Here is a 19,996-nt window from a genome sequence, read left to right as displayed (position 1 = left end):
AGATTTCTAAAAATAGCTACAGCACTCGACCCAAGATTTAAGAATCTGAAGTGCTATCCAAAATCTGAGAAGGACAAGGTGTGGAGCATGGTTTGGAAGTCTTAAAAGAGCAACACACTGATGTGGAAACTACAGAACCCAAACCACCAAAATAGAAAATCAACCTTCTGCTGGTGGCATCTGACTCAGATGATGAAAATGAGCATGTGTCAGTCCATACTACTTTGGATCGTTATCAAGCAGAACCCATCATCGGCAAGGAAGCATGTCCTCTGGAATGGTGGTTGAAGCATGAAGGGACATTTAGTGCATCTGGCATGTAAATATTTTGCAATGCCAGCTACAACAGAGCCATGTGAATGTCTGTTCTCACTTTCAGGTGACATTGTAAACAAGAAGCAGGCAGCATTATCTCCTGCAAATTGTAACCAACCTTGTTTGTCTGAGTGATTGGCTGACCAAGAAGTAGGACTGAGTGGACTTGTGGGCTCTAAAGTTTCACATTGTTTTATTTTTGAATGCAGTTATTTTTGTACATAATTCTACATTTGTAAATTCAACTTTCATGATCAAGAGATTGCATTATAGTACTTATGAGGTGAACTGAACTTTTGTTTTTGTTTTTTAAAGTGTAAATAGCTGTAATAAAAAATAAATATAAAGTGAGCACTGTACACTTTGTATTCTGTGTTGTAATTGAAATTAATATATTTGAAAATGTAGTAAACATCCAAAAATATTTAAAATAAATGGTATTCTATTAAAAACAACGAGGAGTCCTTGTGGCACCTTTGAGACTAACAAATGTATTTATTTGTTAGTCTCTAAGGTGCCACAAGGACTCCTCATTGTTTTTGCTGATACAGACTAACACGGCTACCACTCTGAAACCTGGTATTCTATTGTTGTTTAACAGCGCGATTAATCACGATTAATTTTTCTAATTGTTTGACAGCCCTAGTTTTAACTATATTTTTTAAAAGAAATTTTTATTTTTATCTAGTTGACAATCCTGGAAAAGTGTTTGTATATGTTTCTTGGTGATTTAGACTGCAGTATTAAAATGACTTTAATCTTTTAAGCCTTATATAATACTATCAGATAAACACAAAGTTTTAATTAAAATGTTTCAGTAACAGATATTATTACCTTTAAATGGACAATTCAAATACATTGCAGTAACTGCCAAGCAGGGCCAGCTCCATCGTTTTTGCTGCCCCAAATGCCACCCCCCAAAAAGAAAAAAAAAGGCTGCAATCGGCAACAGCTCTACTGCTGCTGCTTCATTCTTCAGTGGCAATTCAGTGGCAGGTCCTTCCCTCTGAGAGGGATTGAGGGACCCGCTGCCGAATTGCTGCGCTGGTGCCTGGAGCCGGCCCTGCTGCCAAGTGGTATCTTTCCTTTATCTAGTGCTACATTACAATAAGTGAATTATTGTGAGCCCATTTCAAAATCTGATAATGCCATATCGCTTCAGGATGCCTTTTTGAGTGTATTTGTAATTTATACAAATGAGCTACTTAAGTCAGATTACTCATGTAAAACAGCAAAACACAATGGGAAGGAGTCCCTTTTTCCTATAGTTTGCTGAAAAAGATAAGGCATTTGGATAAACACTGGCCTATGAACAAACCGCCCCATAATAGAAGCTGAGGGGATCCAAGATGTGGGCTGCAAGAAGCAAACATGGAGTTCTCCAGCTCAACAGATCTTGCAGTACTTATGATTCCCTTACTCTAAGGGAATTGCCACATTAAATAAAACCAATGGTCCGTCTAATGAGTCACAGGAAGGTAAAAAAACCCTTAGTTTCTTATGGGATAGCCTGCCCCCAAAGAAAGTTTCTTCCTAATTTTCAATAGTTTGAGGTTGCATTAAGGCTGAAGCAGAGAGGATTATTTCTCTTCCAAAACTCTTGTTAATTTCTAATATTTATTATAAAAACTCTGGATATTCTTGTTAACCATACAAAGGTCTAATTCCTCTTTGAATCCTGCTCAGCTCTTGGAATCAATTATATGCACTAGCTCAACCACAAGATATAGACTTGACACAAAAATTAATGGGTGAAATACAATGGCCTGTATTATGCAGGAGATTAGACTAGATCATCATAACAAACTTTATGTAATTAATGCCAAGCATAAATGCAGATGGGCATGAGCTTCCAATGCCCATTCAGGAAGTTATTCTTATGCACCAACAAGTCAACAACCATATAACAACTGATTCTGCAGGGATCTACAGCTCATACAAATCATTCTGTTATTTATATCAATTGCCATTTTTGTTTATTAAATCTATTGGTTATATATGTAGCTGAATGGCTTTGGAGAAATTCTGTAATTTCTTGTTAATGGCCTAATGTGCTCCAACTGAAAATGCAGGATGCCCTTCAATAGGTTTATAGGAAAAGTAGTAATAAAGCTTAATACAACCATATCTTTGACACTAAAACAAGGACTTTATGGCATTTCAGAGCTGGGGAGTAATAAAACCAGTTATCTTTCTGGACAGATTCAGTGCCTTGCCATAGAGATGGACACAAGCCAATGAAATGAGCTCAAGATACTGGAAGAGGACTATCGTTGTTCAGACAGTACTTACAATAAGCTTTTTCCTAATTGCTCCTAGCTTTTCAGTGGCTGATGCTAGTTCGGCATTTGCGTGGGCTAATGCATGACGTTTTGGCTCCACATCACAATACACCTTGAGAAATAGAAAGAGTAAAGTTTTATTAGGACAAAAAGTAGGCCTTGTATTCATCCACAAAAACTGCAAATGACACCTGATGAAAGAGCTTCTAATCTGTACAATGAACCAGTAAGTCACAGGTTGCATACATTTGCTTTACCTTTTGTATATGGTAGTGAAATACATACAAATCTACATTAAATACATAATTATAGCTATACACATATACTACTTGCTTTCTAGGAGAGTAGTTATCCCTTGTAGTTCTGACAGTAGCTTATTTAAGGCTATCTTAAATAGAAATGAATGCTGCCCACTCATACCAAACACTTCCAACTTTTGTTTCCTTAGCACAGAAAGCGGGGGGAGGTGGGGGTGTCAATTTGGGAAAACAGATCTCCTGTGCAAATCAAATCAATTCACACGTGGAATGATTTTTTGGTCTCAGAATTAAAAGGGTAAAGTGTGCATTTAATTTAAATAGCACATTGTAATCAAGTAGATTTTCTAATATTCACAATTAAATGACATCCAGCCATCATATTGCAATGGGCTCACTAGTTTGCATATATACCACTGGCATCTACTGGAGAATCAGAATTGCTCAACTGTGTCTCAAACTGACTGTCATGTAGACAGCTAGCTGAGATTTTCCTTTAGATTAAGTGGAAGGGGGATGTGTATCTGGAGAAGGATATACGATCTGTCCCCACTGTTGCATCAAAATGACAATTACAAAACCCCAGTGGCCACAAATTTGTTCTTTAAAAATGAAGTTTTCAAGCCTTAGCACTGTTTTCCATTTAACCTCCATCTGCATTTAATCTTCTATCTTCACTGAAAATAATACACTGAGTCTGCTGAAATAGTCACAAGCATCTATTGTAGTATCCTTCCAAACTCACCTACTTGTCCAGTCAGAGACCAAATATTTTGATATATAGTACCTCATAGAATTTTACTATGTTGATAACCCAGGCACAGAGACCAGCTGCTGCAAAGGACTTCGTGCGGACCAAATTTGGGTTGAATTCTGGATCTTTCAAGTAATGTTCTTTGACCACTTTCAGACAGTTCTCAGGAATATGCTCCTTATCATAACTAATTAAAGCTTGTAGGAAGTCATCAACCTGCAAGAAGAAGAGACCTAATGTACCCAATCCATTTACACTGCAGAGAACATTCCAGATCACAAGTTAACTCCTGCTTCATGACCTTAAAATATAAAAGCAAAATTGGCACTCTGCATTTAGTTTGTTTTTGGAGATTGCACTGAACAGTAAGTGAATACAAATTTGAAAAAAAAAAAAGTGTGGCCTGAAGCACATCTTCACAGGAGTCATTCATTTACTGAATCCCTCCCATCACACCCCCTCAAAAAACCCCAACCGCCCGAGTCACTTTTTGCAATTAATTTGGGAAATTGTCTAATATCAGGTAAAAACATATATACAATTTTCTCTCTTATACTTGACTGTGCTCATTTTTGCAAATAATGAGTAACTCCCAGCTGATGCTCATGTTGACTTCAATATGCCACTGAAGCCATGGGGAGACATGATTTATAACAATGTGACATACAGCTCTTTCAATTAAGTCTGTAAGGAAGTGATATTACATTTGACTCAAAACTACCCTTGACTGTAATTTTTAATTAACTAGCCCTCCTCTCACCCATCACACATAGCCAACAGATGATTTCCCACTGTCCGGTACCTTTCCCATGAAGACTTTAGCAGCTTTCCAACTTCGGTCTTTGGGCACTTTGCCTTTATAAGCCAGTAATACCATGACTGCAGCAGTAACATTTGTTACTGCGATCGGTGGGTTGGGGAAGGCTTTCAATTCAGTGAGATTAACCTGAAAAGCAATCACACACAAAAATCAGCAGAAAGCTGCCAAACATAGAGTTAGCCATCTGCAAAGAGAGATGTCTACAGAGAAATTATGCAATTGCTGGTGCAGCAGAGGTACAGCAGAATCATTCTGATTAAGAGATTAAGAATGCACAGCTGTACTCTTTGATGACTCTTGGTTGCTTGTGATCCCATTGGTCATTACTTCATATAGTAAGTGGAGCTGCAACTACCTGCATGATAGTTAAAGGAAGCCATCGCTGTCCAGGAGCACTAAAACAAACAAGCAATGTTCTGTATGGATTCTTTATACATATACAATTTTCTAAGGCGTAAAGTGCAAACGCCATTTTTTCATGCAAATTTCCTATTGGACTTGAACCCAAATCAACTAATTATTCTTGTTGCAGTCGATATTATATTTAATATAGATTATTTGATGCGATTTGACTTTATCATCAGTGAAATAAATCACAGTAAAATAACCTATACATTTGTACCATACTGTAGTGCTACTACTTTCAATAACAGCAGGTAAAATAATCTATACACATCATACTATTTTGTCAGTTTTCTTCTGGACACATGCACTTCTTCTCCCTGTCCCGCATACACACACAGCAGATCCTATGTCACAGTGATGCCTCCAAACAGACAGAGCTCAAGAGGTTCAAGGTGCTCCTTCATACTAATTATGCTGCTTCTACAAAATTCCCAGGGGCTGCCAGCCTAGGGAGGTGGGGGAACAAGCTCATTCCTGGTCTTTCATTGATCAGTACAGCAACAAGACCAATGGGCTGAGCCATACATAGCTTATTAAAATCCTTTAAAGGAAGTTCCTCACAGCCATTAAACTGCCTGGTTCTTACCTTATTAAGTGTATTTAAAGCTGCTGTAGCAGCCACTAGAGCAGGTTCAGCTTTCACCAGGTCATCTTCACATTCTCTCTGCTTCAGAGATACTTCTGTTTGGATTGCCACTACCTATTCAAACAAAGAATCTTAAGAGTTTACCCTGAGACCTAATTTTCCACATACAGTCAGAGCTGCTTAAGCTGCAGACAGATCTTCTTCTTAGTGTCTGCGTATGCAAGCAATATATAATAAATAGTAACCTTTCTTACATTAGGCACTGTCACATAAACTGTGTGGCAAATCCTGTGCTCCTATCATGAGAACCAAAAAATCTCCCAACATACAATGAACCCAAGAAAGAGACAATGGGTCAGATCTCCAGCTGTGACTGAGCTCTGCAAAGTTAAAGTTCCACAGGGCAGGTGACTTACAACCCCAGGCTTATAGGGAGACCACTATTGCAGGCTCCTCTTCCTGCAGACCACTGCATCCAGACAAAGCATAAACCCCATTACTTCTGATAAAGAGTTCAGAGTGCCACATTCCTTTCATCCTAGCTTCTCTCTTTGCTGTCCTAAATCATGAAGTTGCTCCCTCTTGCTGTTCTATCCTTTTGTGAGCAGAAACATGGAAGAAGATGGAGGACACCCACTGAAATTCTTTGAGGGAAAAACACATTGATATCAAGAATACATGCAAAATAGTGAGCAGACAAATGGAGGAGCTAGAAAATGGCAGAAAAATTGCCACATTTGTGGATCTCAGACAGATTTATCTGGCATCATGACAAAAAAAAAGTTAAATTATGCTATCATTTGCCCAGTTATGTAATCACAATATACTCTGGTCAGGGTCATAGCTAAACACTCTGATAGTGTAAACGATTATGATGGAAACTGACAATTTTATAACTACATATAAAATAAAAAATGTATGCCAGGCTTAAATTTGGTGAATGTGTTTTATTCTTGAAATGTATTTTTTCTTTTAAAATTGGTTTTGATTGTATTAATACATCAGGTAAGAAAATAGACATTTAGACCACTTTGGGATTTTGTAATTGTGTAATTGAAAAACAGCATGAATTTTAAAAAATAGAAATTTGCCCAGAGCTTCTGGTTTATGACATTGCTTTTGTACTGTGGAAATAAATTAAGCTTTCTGATAACTTAATGGTGTCAGCTCTATTTTAATAATACCCACTAATTAAATAAACATGCATTTAAAAAGCCATTTCAGAACAGCTACAAGTCACTTTGTAAGAGAGAACTTGTATACCAGTGGCTAAATTACCACCTACACAGAGCAATTACTCTTATCCTGAAACCACCCTGGAAATACACTGCAAAATTTGTTACCTGATCATTTCCTTTCTGGATATGGCCTCTTTGCCATTTGAAGACATTTGGATTGCTATTCGCTTCCTGCAAATATCATAGGCAGCTCAGACTTGTCCATGAGGCTCCACACCTTGAACACACGCCTCCTGCTCTCATTCCAGAAATGTATAATAAATGTGGCTGAATAAAGTGCCACTGTTACAAAGTTTTATTTTTAATCCACTAGTAAAAATTTTGTGTTTCGTTACAATTGTGGAAGCACTCATCTGGAGTGAAAGTGGAAGGGTCATGGCTCTTTCTTAGAGCCTCATGGACAAGTATGAGAGGCCTCCAACATCTGTAGAATGAGGAAACTAAAAATAGTATAATTAAGTTATTTAGGTACCATGGCTTGGAGCACTTTCCACTAGGAATTTTCCTTTTGTAGAAGAATGAAGGCAAACTCAACAGCACTCTGTAAAAACAGTGTTGTTGGGAGTGACTACATAGCAGCTTTACACAATTTCAATTCAATTCAGTGAGACTTTATTGGCATGACAACTCACACAAATATTGCCAAAGGAGGAGAGGCAGGAAGAGGCAGATCTTCCTCAATGTTTGACTCCCTTTCTACCCAGGATGCTGCCATCAAGAATGTTGAATGGGCACGGATCCCCTTGGGATTGGTTTGATGTCTGGCGATGGAGAAGCTTTCAGGCCCAGACATTTAGGGTGAAAGAAATGAACAGATAGCAGAACAAATCAATTCCTAGGGTAAAATTGAACTACTCTTTCATACAGGTGTAGAGGCTTTGGGAAAAGCAAAGGAAGAACAATTTTCTGTGATGTGTGGAAAGAAGAGTTTATCTTGGTAACAAATGATTCAGTAGTATGAAAAATGACTGTTATGGAAGATGTAGTAAGAGCAGAGGCTTCAGACTTTTCTGATATGACAGTGATCAAGAAGCATGACTGTATGGAAATGAAATGCAGGGACTTAGATGCCATCTGTTTGACTGGTTCATGAGAGCCTACAGAATTGTGGGAAGATCCCAGGTAGGAAAAGGCAGGTCTGACTGCTAGTTTTGGTAGACATGCTCCCCTAAAGAGCTTGACTACCATTGGGTGATCTACCAGAGACATGGAAGAGCCTGTGTTTATAACACTATTTAGTGCTGAGACATGAGATATAATGGTAGGAGGTCTTTGGCCCAAGTTTAGGCCATCTTGCAAGACATCCGGAAGAGCTAGGATGACTAGTTTCCTGGAGTTGTCTTTCTAGCCTGATGTCAGTAGAATTTTGTCCAAATTCTTGTGTAGGCTAAGAGGGTGGAAGGCCTGTGGGATGCTAAGATAGTCTATTATTGTGGGTTATCTAAGCTAGCCAAGCTGTCACACTCCAAAATCAGGACCTGGCTAAAGGACAGGAGATCCTGTCAGGTGGGAGACTGCCTAGAAACAGTTCTCAATACCATGGCCTTCTTCCATGATTTCCTCTTTTTTCACCTTCTGAGTGACCCTTCCTAGCAGAAGGGCAGGGAAAGCACAGAGCCAAAACAGATCTGAGTCGGAGTGTCCAGTGAGGTGTGGTCTTCTTCTCAGGTGAACAAGAGTTTCACCTTTGCATTTTGATTGTATGAAAATAGATCTCCCTGGAGATAGCCTGGGGTACTGGAAATCAACTGTAATAGTTCTAGGTTTAGGGAGCATTCCATGTAGTCTCTCTGCTGATAGCTTAGACAGCCTGCTTTTGTGTTCAGCATCGCTCTTATGTAAATCATTCTGATGCAGCCTGGGGTGGCCTTCTGCCCAGGAGACAATCTGTCCCACTTCAGCAAATATGCTTGAGTTTCTTGTCCCCACCTCACATTGTATAGGAATTGGGTACTATCCCTTTAAATAATTTGGGAGCCCTCAAGTAGGCCTCCCTGTCTTCTGTTCTGAAGACATTCAGAAGCCTGGTAGAGCAACAGCATACATAAGTAGCTAGAGAAGTCTTGTGTTTTTGTATATAGTTAATAAATACCATTATTTGGAATCCAGTTGTGCCCATGTGGTTTCCCCATATTCTTCCTGTTGTGTAGAGGGCAAGGACAACACTCTTTGCCCATTTATATACAGAAGAGTCATCACATTGTTGTGCTCCTTTCTCAGGGCATCCTGGAAGTCCCAAAGAGCCAGCCTGAATGGTTCTTGATCAGTGAGGATGGTTTGATTTGTGTAGTACCAACAACCTTGCAGAGGTTTCTCTGGAAGAGTCTTGGCTGGTGCTGGGTAAGCCCAGAGGTCTTAAACATTGTCCTGTCGGAGTCCCTTTTCCTGGCCAAGTGAGGGGCCCTGAGCTGTGAGAGATTGTGGGAGAGCTCCTAGTCTTTGCCTCATGATACAGTCTCCTTAGACATGGGAGCACCTCATGGCCTATCTACTCAGTTTGACCATCTCTGCCATGTGGGAGAAGAGGGGAATAGAGGGAGGGGACTGATTCAGGGAAATGATCTCTGAAAAACTGTCCTTCGGTAGATGAAAGATTGATTGGGGGCAGGTTGAAAAGGGTAATTTTGCGCACTGCTGCCCCCTGAAATTGGGAATTTAAAACTAGGGTGGTGAAAGATAAGTGAGGAGTGCTGAGTTTCTGCTTGGTTTGCATGATGGAAAGTGGAGAGTTTGGAGAGAGGGTAGGAGATGCCTGGCCATACTGTGACACAGAAATACCATTGGTGCCAACTGGTTCACTGCAACTCCTGTCTCAGTCCTGACAAACTCACTATACCTAATAAATTGCTTTCATGGTATTTTTTTTTAATAGGAGATATACCAATCTCCTAGAACTGGAAGGGACCTTGAAAGGTCAAGTCCAGCCCCCTGCCTTCACTAGCAGGACCAATTTTTGCCCCAGATCTTTAAGTAGCCCCCTCAAGGATTGAATTCACAACCCTGGGTTTAGCAGGCCAATGCTCAAACCACTGAGCTATCCCTCCTCCCCTCCCTAAAGATTTATTTATCTATCCATAAAAGATAGCATGTGAGATCTCTACTCAAAGTGTGTATCTTATTGATACCCATAACCATTATGAGATGTGGGTATGGTGATATTTAAGGAGTAATGTCACTATACTGAAAATTATGTTCTTATGGTCTTGGAGTGAAAATGAGTCACTGGAGAAGCATATGTCTCAGCAGAGGCCCACTCAAGTTGGAAGGTGTTGTCACCCTGCACAGGCTAGCCAAATATGTAATGTGTTGCTCTGTTGTCCTCCATTGCAACAATCCAAATAAGCCAACAGAAAACAAACTATAAACATTGAAACCAGCTGGAAGTGGAAAGGAAAGATATGACAACAAAGGGGTCACCCTGTCTGTGAATAAAGGCAACAGACTGATTCAATATATCAACAGGATGGAGAAAAATACTCTGGATCCATTCTCTGAGGAGCAGAAATGCTTCATGAAAGATTGGGTCCTGGCTTCTTGGGGCTAGTGAGTGCTACAAAAGACTGAACATTGGGGGTGAGAATCTGCTTTATTAGCTAGGAAAGGTAACTGTCAGTAAGTGTAGGCCCTAGTTCATGTTTTATGGTTTTGTTTTATATGTAACTGTTTGGTCCCCCTGGTTTCTATATGAATCTCTTTTTTTCTTAAATAAATTTCTCTTTGATTTATTATAACCAAACTCAAATGCTGCATGTGATGTAAGGGTGGTGTTCTAAGGCAAAACTAGGGTATACTATTCCTTTGGAAATGGAGGATCTGGGATTTCTGTGGGCATCCAGTGATCAAGGGCTGAACATCACAGGGGGACACTTTGAATGAACTTAGGACCTGGAGTGCAGCTATTTTCAACTGGCAGGGCTGGTGTAGCTTAGAGAAGAGTGTTTGAGCAGCTGACAGGCTGATTCTGTCAGGGCGTTAACACCCAGCTGGCATAGGCAAGGCTTCTTTGCACCGCAGGCAGGTGGCAACAAAGTGACTCACAGTCCTGAATGCCCCGAGAATCATCACACCTACCCCAAAGCAAAGAACAAATTTCAGAAACAAACATGACCATCAAAAATAGCCCAGGCCACCAATAATTTTCCCTTCTAGATGCTGTGGGACAGTCACTTGCACAAGTACCACCCCCGTGTCTCCCCGGTGATCACAGAACTCCTGCTTGACTATCAGACACCTACTATGCGGGTTGAATTATTTGAGGCCTGGCCGATAAGAGGTCTGTCTTGGCTCCCTACAAGCTCAGGGTTACGCCACTGGTCTGGTCTCATACAGTCTGGCTTCATCCAAGTCTGAACCTATCAGATTCTTCCACACTAGGCTATTCTGAGCCCTCAAAATACATTTTAAGCTTCCTGGAGAATCCAGGTCCTTGAGTAGATAACCTGGTGTAAGTGAGATGTTGGCTAGGAATCCTGGTTTAGCCGGGGCTCTTTGGTGCAGCTAGCTCTTCGAATTTCAGCAGGCCCCATTGTTCCTTGGGAGTAGCAGAGGTATATTCCAAGTTACCCCTGTGATATCAGGATTCCCCTGCTCCCCAGCAGAACACCAGATCTTCTCACTCTCTTAGCTCCCACACCAGCTGCTGCAGCAGTAGGGATCCTGCCTCTGCAGGTTTTGTCGGGGAACAGGAAGCTCAGTCTCTAAGGGCAGGTCCACACTACAGCTGAGATCGAGCCACCGGCGGTCGATTTAGCAGGTCTAGTAAAGACCCACCAAATCACCTGTAGATCGCTCTCCAGTCCACCCCTGTACTCTACCCCCAACGAGAAGTGTAAGATAAATCGACGGGAGATTGTCTCCTGCCAACCCCCCACCGCGGTAACTCAATGTAAGGTATGTTGACTCCAGCTATGTAGCATACGTTGACTTACTGTGGTAGTGTAGACATAGCCTAACCCTCTGCAGGGGCTACTTCTCCTCTGAACAGGGAGTGGGTGGCTCATTCTCCAGTGTCTCCCTGTGCTCCTAATGCTTCTCTTTCCTGGCTCAGTAGGGGAGCAAGCTGCCTGGCTCCCTGCAGTGACTGAACCTCACGCTGGAGGAACAAGTTGCCCAGCCTCTGCCTGGCTTCCTGCTGTTGCTGCTACCTGCAGGGGGAAGGTGTTTACCACAGCCCCCACTCTTCCCATCCCCAACCTTCACCATCTGGGAAGTGCCTGCAGGCTTCTCTCCCAGAAGTCTCTGTGTAGCTGGGCAGCACAGCTTCTCTCTCTCTAGCTGTAGGGTTGTCCCATTTTATGTCTTTACTATATAGGTGAGACTTCTCTTGTTCTGACACTTACTGATGGTCTCCGCTGCCATTCACATATCCAGGGATTCTAAGGAGACCCCATGAGTAACCTGACATAGTGCAATGGGCTCCCCTAGTATTAGCACTGGTTTAATTTCAGGTGTGAATTTAAACAGATATAGTTAAATCAATACAGATTCCTTGTGGGCACTCTTATTTTGGTTTAAGAGAGTTTTATATCAGTTTGTCTGAAGTCTATCACGAAAGGCTTAACTTAAACCAAATTAAGCCACTCTTAAAACTGAAATAAGAGCATTCACACATCCTTGTGCAATGGCTGAACTATATCAGTTTAAAAACCGATTTGGGTTATATCACTGCAAATTTCTCATATAGACAAGCCCTTAGTACAGGATTTCTGTATCACTTACACTTGCATATTTGGGAGGTTACTGTACTTATGTTTTTAAGGATATGCTGCCTGGGGCTGAAGTCAGTTGTACTTAGTTTGGTCTTTAGCCTTGTATCTCACAACTCATGTGAAATAGCTTCTCACGCACACATTTCCTGTTAGGTCTTGCTTGAATAAAGTCTAATTACAGAGAAAGAAAAATATTACAGTGACTGGGATATTAATACTTGGATAGATGCTACAGTGTATTGGTAGTAAAAAGTCTCCCCAAGAACTTTTACTATGAATAGGTAATGTCCTAGCTACAGTAGTTATTTGTACAATAATCTGGGCTGGCAGCTCAGTGTGTGTGTGTGTCTGTGTGTATTTAGAATACATCGATACACATACGAAACAAGAAAACAACAAACTAGGAATAAACTCAGATTAAGGCACACATTGCTAAATCAGGAAACTCAATCCCTCCTGCCTTTCCCCACCTCCAAAACAACATGAGTTCAGGATTGAGTTGGTGGGAGTTACAGGTTGAATTTCCCAGCATTCGTCGGTTTGCATCACAGACATAGCATACTTTAAAATTAAGTACTGTGTATGGTTTTCAGCTCTTCCTTTGTTCACACTTTCTCTCCATGTGCTGCAAGCCTGCTAGCCTAAGCTACTGATACTACTATATATGGGAAAAATACAAATTCTGTATTAGACAAGCTGCACTAATATGGGAAGATACAAGTCAGCAGATCAGCCCGACAGCTGTGGCGAGACAAGGTGGGTAAGGTAATATCTTTTATTGGACCGGCTTCTGTTCGTGAGAGAGACAATCTTTTGAGGTGCACAGAGCTCTTCAATAAATTGGTCTAATAAATGATATTACCCCACTCACTTTGTCTTTCTAATATCCTGGGACCAACATGACCACAACAACGCTGCATACAACATATGTGGCACCATTTAAAAATGGTAAGAACGTGTACCAGCTGAACTCTCCTGCATCATAAACAGTACCATGCAGTGGTTTGAATATGATGCAGTACCTTCCATTAAACAGAACAGACAATTAAAATATCACACAAGCTTATTCTTTAGTTTTATTTCCATTTTCTGATTTCCCTCATTTCCTCTTCTTTGTTCTTGTTTATTGTGCTACTACTCTTTGCTTCTTGGTGGCTGGAGGCAGCAAAGAAGCTATACGTATTGATTTTAAGAAAAAAAAGTAAAGGAATGGGAGACAGAAAGGTGATTTCAATCAATCCACTCCTCCAAGTGGAGGTAGGACTTTTAATACTGATCTCCAACATTTTGGTGGTCCAGTTCAGGGCAGAAGTGCCTACAGATAAGAGCGCCTGAGCAATATCTGAATTGCTGGGAAAGCTGGAAATAAAATGTACAATCACATGTAAAAAGTAGTTGGACTAGTGAACATGATGATCCAAGTGCAGCACACAAACAAAAACCATTGTTTTAGTTGGTGGGGGGAGCCAGAGTGGTTCCAGCCTCACTCCCCATGCTTACCCAATGTAATTCCAGCATCCACAATACCTATACTACTCTGTACTAGTGTGACAGTGTTGTTTTCTGCTTTGAAGGGGGCAGGTTCCTTATTAGAAAGCAAGACATAGCACGATGCATTTATAGCTGTACAGCTACACTGATGTGGTAGAGTGACTGCAGCTGCCCACAGAGTAGCTGCAGTGCTGCTGCCACTGTTTACAAGCTCAAAAGAAGTGACACCTATAAGCAGACTCTCTTGACTCCTGTACAAACTCCAGCTTACACCATAGGTCTGGTCCCATCCAGACTCATCCTTCCTCTCTGGGTGATTCTGATGTGATCCTACCACCCCATCCCTCCCCTCTCCTCTATAGACAGGGCATCTCTAAAGGCAGCATGCATCTAGTAAATGCTTTAAAAACTTACAAAATCCCTACACCATTAGCTTCCTGTGATATTCTGTACCAGTAGCACCCTGGAACCCCCATATTCACCATGGTGATATGTTTATGATATGTTTTGTGCAAAATATACCTTCTGAGGTATCGTTTTAAAAGTCTTGATCTATTGTACATACAATCCAATGGGATATTAATGTTCTGTCATTGTATCTGAAGTTAGGAAGTATTGTTACTGAAATATGTTGTGAGGTTGGGAACACCCAAAACCAGCCTTTCAGTTACAACAAAGGAGTGGCCATCAGTAGCCAGACAGCGTTAATAGCTCATCAACACTCATAAAGAAAAGAATCCACTGTCCCAGAGACTCCTTAGAGAAGTCACGTATGAAATGGAGACTGCTTGACCAATGGGGAGTGCCTGATCCCATGATAACAGCAAGGATCTTTCCAGCAAACTGGAAAAAAAAATAAAAAAAGAGGGGAAGTGACATCATCACTTGCCCTCTCTTCGCTGCTCCTCATGTCAACACCTGGAAACTCGTCTGGAAGGCAAAGGCTTTGAACTGGGGAAATTTGGTCCCAGGCTAGAAAGAGAGTCCAGTCTGTATATAGAGGAACTGTAACCTGGTTGTATCATCTGTCAAAGCTGTTTGATTCAAGACTTGCTTAGTTACCTTAATCCTAAATGTTTAGTTTATCTCTGACCTTTATGCCTACCACTTATAATCCTTAAAATCTATCTTTCTGTAGTTAATAAACTCATTTTGATGTTTTATCCTTACCAGTGAGTTGTCTAAAGTGCTTGGGAAATCTGCTCAGGTTACAAAGGCTGGTGCATGTCCACTTTTCCACAAAGGAGTGGCAAACTAGGTAATGAACTTGCACTGGCGAGGGTTCTGACCCAGTGCAAGATGGTACACTTCTGGGGTGCCAGGATGGGGGGCTGGAGGAACCTCCCTATTGATAGTTCATGAGTGGCTGAGAGATCATTCATGTATCACAGGTGTGTCCCTGCCTGTGGATGTCTGTGTAAGTTCAGTGCCTATTAGATGTTTGTAGATGTTTGTAGCTTGACATCAGCATCAAAATGTGAGGGATACCTCAGGTTGGTGAGTTTGGAGAGGCTCAGTGGTTCCACAGGCCAGGCTGCACTCTGGGGATCCCGTAACACTTCCGCACTCTAAAGGTTTTAAACTAAAGTAATTAAAATAAGTGAGACCAATTGCCAACATTCCATGGTTTGAAAAATATTTATAAACTGCTTGAATTCTCATTTGCTTATCACTTTTTATAAAAAATTACAGGTGCAGATTAATCTTTATAGACCATTTGCAGCATTTTAAAGTATCTTGGGATTAGTGTAACACACACACAGATACTTTCATCCCAATTAATATGTTTTAGAAGAGCAATAAGACAACTAAAGGGAATGTGGTAATTGTTATAGGCATAAGGCTATGCCTCGAGCCTGGAAAAAAATGGCCTGGGGTGTGATTATCCCACGATAATCACACTAAGTGTTGTACCTAATTGCTTAATGAAGTAATTTGAATTGTGGTAAGGAAATTCCTCAATCCTAAATCTATCAGAAACATGCAGAACAGATGCAATAAAAAGTCCACTGAAAGATGGTTGAAAAAATTGGGAGCTTTTCCTGAGCAATCCAATCTGTGCAAGTTTAATGACACTATTTTGATTTTAACATTTATGGCAAATCTTTTAAATTCTTGTATAAAATTTGATTTGCAAAGGTTAAAGTCCATAATTAGCATAAGCTGGAGAGATACAAAAAGGGTCTGATACAGTTTCTATTTGTATCAGTGGCAAAACAAAAAAACACCATCTTTACACGAAAGCAGAATGAGGCTCAAAAATTTGCATTAAAAAAAAATAAAGTGCACCTAATAGTAACCCTTGTATCATAGAATCATAGTTCTTGCTATATAGACTTGCTACATCAGTTTTCATAGGAAAATGCCAATCTTGCAGAAGTCCATTAGGGTAGGAGGACTTAAAGAGATCAATGGCTACTATAGCATAAAGATATATTCACTGTATTTTTAGTGCAAAAATAGGATGCTTCATTTAGTGGTTTAAACGTTTTGGTTCAGGATAAAACCCTGAATTTGAGTCTAGTTTCTCTATCTTTTTAATAATAAAATTGATAGATAATTCTATATGCTGAGCAGAGCAGAGAAAAATAATGCAGATTCTGAACTGCTTATACATAGGGTGACCATATTTCCAAAAGGGAAAACGGGACACTGCGTGGGGCTAGCCCGAGCGCCCCCAACCCTGGTGCATGAGGCTGGCATGAGCTGCTCGCCCAACACCTCCCCCCCATCTGGGGCTGGTGTTGCTGCTCGGTCAAGCCCTGCCTGCCCCCCATCTGAGCCCTGTACGGGGCTGGCATCGCTGCTCACACTTTTTTGACAAAGGTGGGCATTTTCCCCATTTGCTCTTGCAAATTTGATCAGTTGGCAAGAGCAAACAGAACAAATGCCCACTTTTCCCAAAAAAGTCGGGATGGCTCGGAGAGGACTTAAAAAAAAAAAAGAAAGAGACTGTCCTGGCCAAAACAGGACATATGGTCACCCTACATATACATCCCATAGAAGGATTTTAGGATTCAAAATTTGGAAATAAATGTAAGGCAATGGAATGGACTTTGATATCAATTGAGTTGTTCAATTTAACTAAAACCACAAAGCCTTTAGAAACCTAAAGTTCTCAGAGAAGACTCTGTGACCATTACTGTATTACAAATAGGCCTGATTCTGAAGATCCATTTCCATTATATGCTTGAATGAACTCAGTATTTATTGTTCTTTCATATCATTAAAAGAGCTAAAAGGTTGAGAAAATGCATAATGTAAAGAAAGGTCAAATGATAATCATGGCCTGAAATGCAGTTACATGTACAAGTATAATAATTCTTTAGACTTCATGCTCCCTAGAGAGGAAGCTGTTCAAAACTGTTCACCTACAAAGGTTTATTTTTTGTTAAATATAGCTCAACAACCCTAAATGGTGGGATTAGACTGACCTTTCGCTCCTCTGCATCAGCAGTGGCTCTTTCCTGGCTCACTTTCTCAGTCTGAAGCCCTATCTTAGTAATCAAAGCTTCAGCATCTTGATTTCTCAGTTGTAGTTCTGCCTCTTGAGAGGCTAGTTTGGATTTCAGGTCTTCTACCTACAGCGCAACAGAGAAAAAATGTTTTGGAGTAGTCATTAATCAGGCACACTTCTTGAACATGTACATTTCCTGAAGGGGGATATAACTTGTACTTAACTTTGTTTTCCGTTCCATTTCAAAGCAAAATAGTATCCATCCCTTATTTTTCATCTTTACTTGTTATGGTTTGTTTCCATGTTACAGCCCCATTTCTGTGGCTCAGGGAAGAAGTTTGTTGCTTTCTAAATGAACTAACAAATTATACAAAACAATCAAACCACACCCACCAAAACCTCAACAGCTCCTCTGATGTGCCCAAACTGTGATCTGTAAGCAGCTCAACAAGGTCCTGCGAGCCCTGACATAGATGCAAGTGTATAAACAGCAGCAACAGGACATGTTGGAAAATGCTCATTAATCACTCTGAAGAGCCTTTCACAGATAATTTTAATGGAGATTTGCCGAAGGGTTTCCATTAAAAAAAAATCAGGTTTTGTTTAACAAAGGCTACCTGTTTGTTGAAAGAGCAATTTATTGCTTGACATGCTAGTCACCCACATAAAAATATCCAACAACAGTATTTTTCCATGCATAATGGAAGGGCTTTAAATATATTTTATTCTTTGGTTTTTCTTACTCATCCAAGCACTTTATCTGGTTGTTGGCCATGATCTGATTCTGTATCAAATCAGAAGAGATTCACTATAACCTGATATGGACAGGTGCCAAGTCAGTACTAGCGGCTTTAAACCTCAAAGCCAGCAGAATGTCTGAGGGCTCTTCTGTTTGTTTGCTGGAAAACGTTAAGGTGAAATTCTGAAGCCCAACAAAAAACCTATTACACAACCTCTCACCACCTTTGCCTCTGTTAGAACCCTGGGAATCTTCCCACTTAACCCTCTTGAGGCATTGTTTCATGAGCACCATGTGGTATCCTAAAGCTGACCGTTAATACAGTACTAAAAGTCTTTAACGTTGGCTGTTTATTCCTATTGTCCAAGCTGAGGGAATGTGAAAAAAGTAAAGTCTGTCCCCCCGGTTCTCATGCACTAGCACAAAGTTGCAGTGCTGTGCAAACACTGCAACTGAATGTTTAAATGTTCTGTATAGATCGACAAACACAGAGACTTTGTAGTTTTAGCAAGCAAATTGCCAGCCATGAGCATGTTTCTGAGGCTGAGACGGGAAAAGAGGATCCAAAGAGCTTTCCCTCTCCTGGTATCCCTGTGCAGAGATGAGTCACTTTGGTGGGGAACACAGGCACTGCTTACAGCTAGCTAGCATTAGCCTCCTAAAAAGAGACGGGAAGAAGTGATGGCTTCACCCCTCTAATCCTCCCTTCCCCATCAGCCAGCCAGCTATCATAGACAGGAGCATATCTGTACCTTCTCCCAGGGTGGCCCTGCTGCTACTGTAGTATGTGCTCGGAGTCTCTTAAAAAATTTTCTGGAGCCCTTCTCACCCCTCCAGGGTAAGCTCTGACTTTGAGCCACAATCTAGCTCAAATGTTAAGATAGTAACCCATTTCTTTGACAGATATCTACAGGTACCTGGAGTTTGAAAGGCAATACATAAGATAAAATCCAGTTTCAAAGCCCTAGTACAGCACTGAACCAACAGTGCCAGAACTCAGCAGCCTACCAAAAAGGTGCAGAGACGTTTCAATACAAGATTACCAAATTTTGCCTGGGTCAGATTGAAAAAAATATGCATTCCTTAGAGGAGAGAGAACGACAAGAGTAGGTCTTTCCTCACATGTGATAATTTACCTGCGAAGCTGTTGTTTTTAACTTCCGAATGCCATTCACCAGATGTTCCATGCGCTTGGACATCTCCTTGTATTTCTTCTCCAGCAGGATCTTATAAAGTGAGATTTGTGCCAGGAAACTTTTTGGAGTGGTGTAATTGTACCGCCTCTCATTCTGATAATATTTTGCACTCATCTCATTGACACTGGTGTGAGCATAGGCCATAAAAAGGCAAATGGAATCCTGAACATGTGGCTGAAAACATCAAAGGACCAGAAACAAATTGAAATGCCAGGGCAAAGGAATATTTCAAAGGTTAAATACAGTTATATACCTCAGGAAAAGTTACACATCCAAGGAAGGATCGCCAGCAATAATAATTTTCAAACTCTATTTCAAAAGCATAACACTTTCAGTACACTAAACAAAGAATTCAAATAATCAAACCGTCTCCCCAGCTTCTTACAATTTAGAATAATTCTCTCTCAGTACTCACAAGACTTTCACTGCCACAGCAGTTGAGTACTATGTATAATTTCACCATATATTTAGACTCCGCCCCTTCCCCCCAAGGCCCTGCCCTACTCTACTACTGCTCCGTGAGCCCCTGGCTCGCGCCACCCTTTCTCCCCAAGGCCCCGCCCCGTGCCGCCTCTTCTCCTCCAAGACCCCATCCCCCACTCACTCCTCTCCACCCCTTCTGCCGTTGCTCACCCTTATAGCTGGTAAAAAGTGACGGGGCCATGGCCTCCCGTGCTCCCCATTCTGGCATCCCTGATTTGAGTTATTTTTAAAAAACACCAACAGAAGGCTAAAAATGGTAAGATCT

General features: G+C 40.9%; 1 protein-coding gene across 8 annotated transcripts in view; it reads right to left on the bottom strand.

Moving 5' to 3' along the window:
- DNAH11 (dynein axonemal heavy chain 11) overlaps positions 1-19,996 on the bottom strand; it is a 278,479-nt gene that overhangs the window by 78,759 nt on the left and 179,724 nt on the right. For all 8 annotated transcript variants that reach the window (XM_039523273.1, XM_039523275.1, XM_039523274.1 and 5 more), the window contains 6 exons: positions 19,189-19,422; positions 17,291-17,437; positions 5,420-5,533; positions 4,411-4,554; positions 3,642-3,824; positions 2,608-2,709 (listed from right to left, as the gene is read on the bottom strand). In XM_039523273.1, coding sequence (XP_039379207.1) covers positions 2,608-2,709; positions 3,642-3,824; positions 4,411-4,554; positions 5,420-5,533; positions 17,291-17,437; positions 19,189-19,422 — 924 coding nt within the window. The remainder of the gene's footprint in view (positions 1-2,607; positions 2,710-3,641; positions 3,825-4,410; positions 4,555-5,419; positions 5,534-17,290; positions 17,438-19,188; positions 19,423-19,996) is intronic.

This window comes from Mauremys reevesii, linkage group 2 (assembly GCF_016161935.1).
Source record: "Mauremys reevesii isolate NIE-2019 linkage group 2, ASM1616193v1, whole genome shotgun sequence".
Classification (NCBI taxonomy): Eukaryota; Metazoa; Chordata; order Testudines; family Geoemydidae; genus Mauremys; species Mauremys reevesii.
The sequence above is the reverse complement of the archived record's forward strand: the minus strand, read 5'-3'. Positions and strand labels throughout refer to the sequence as shown.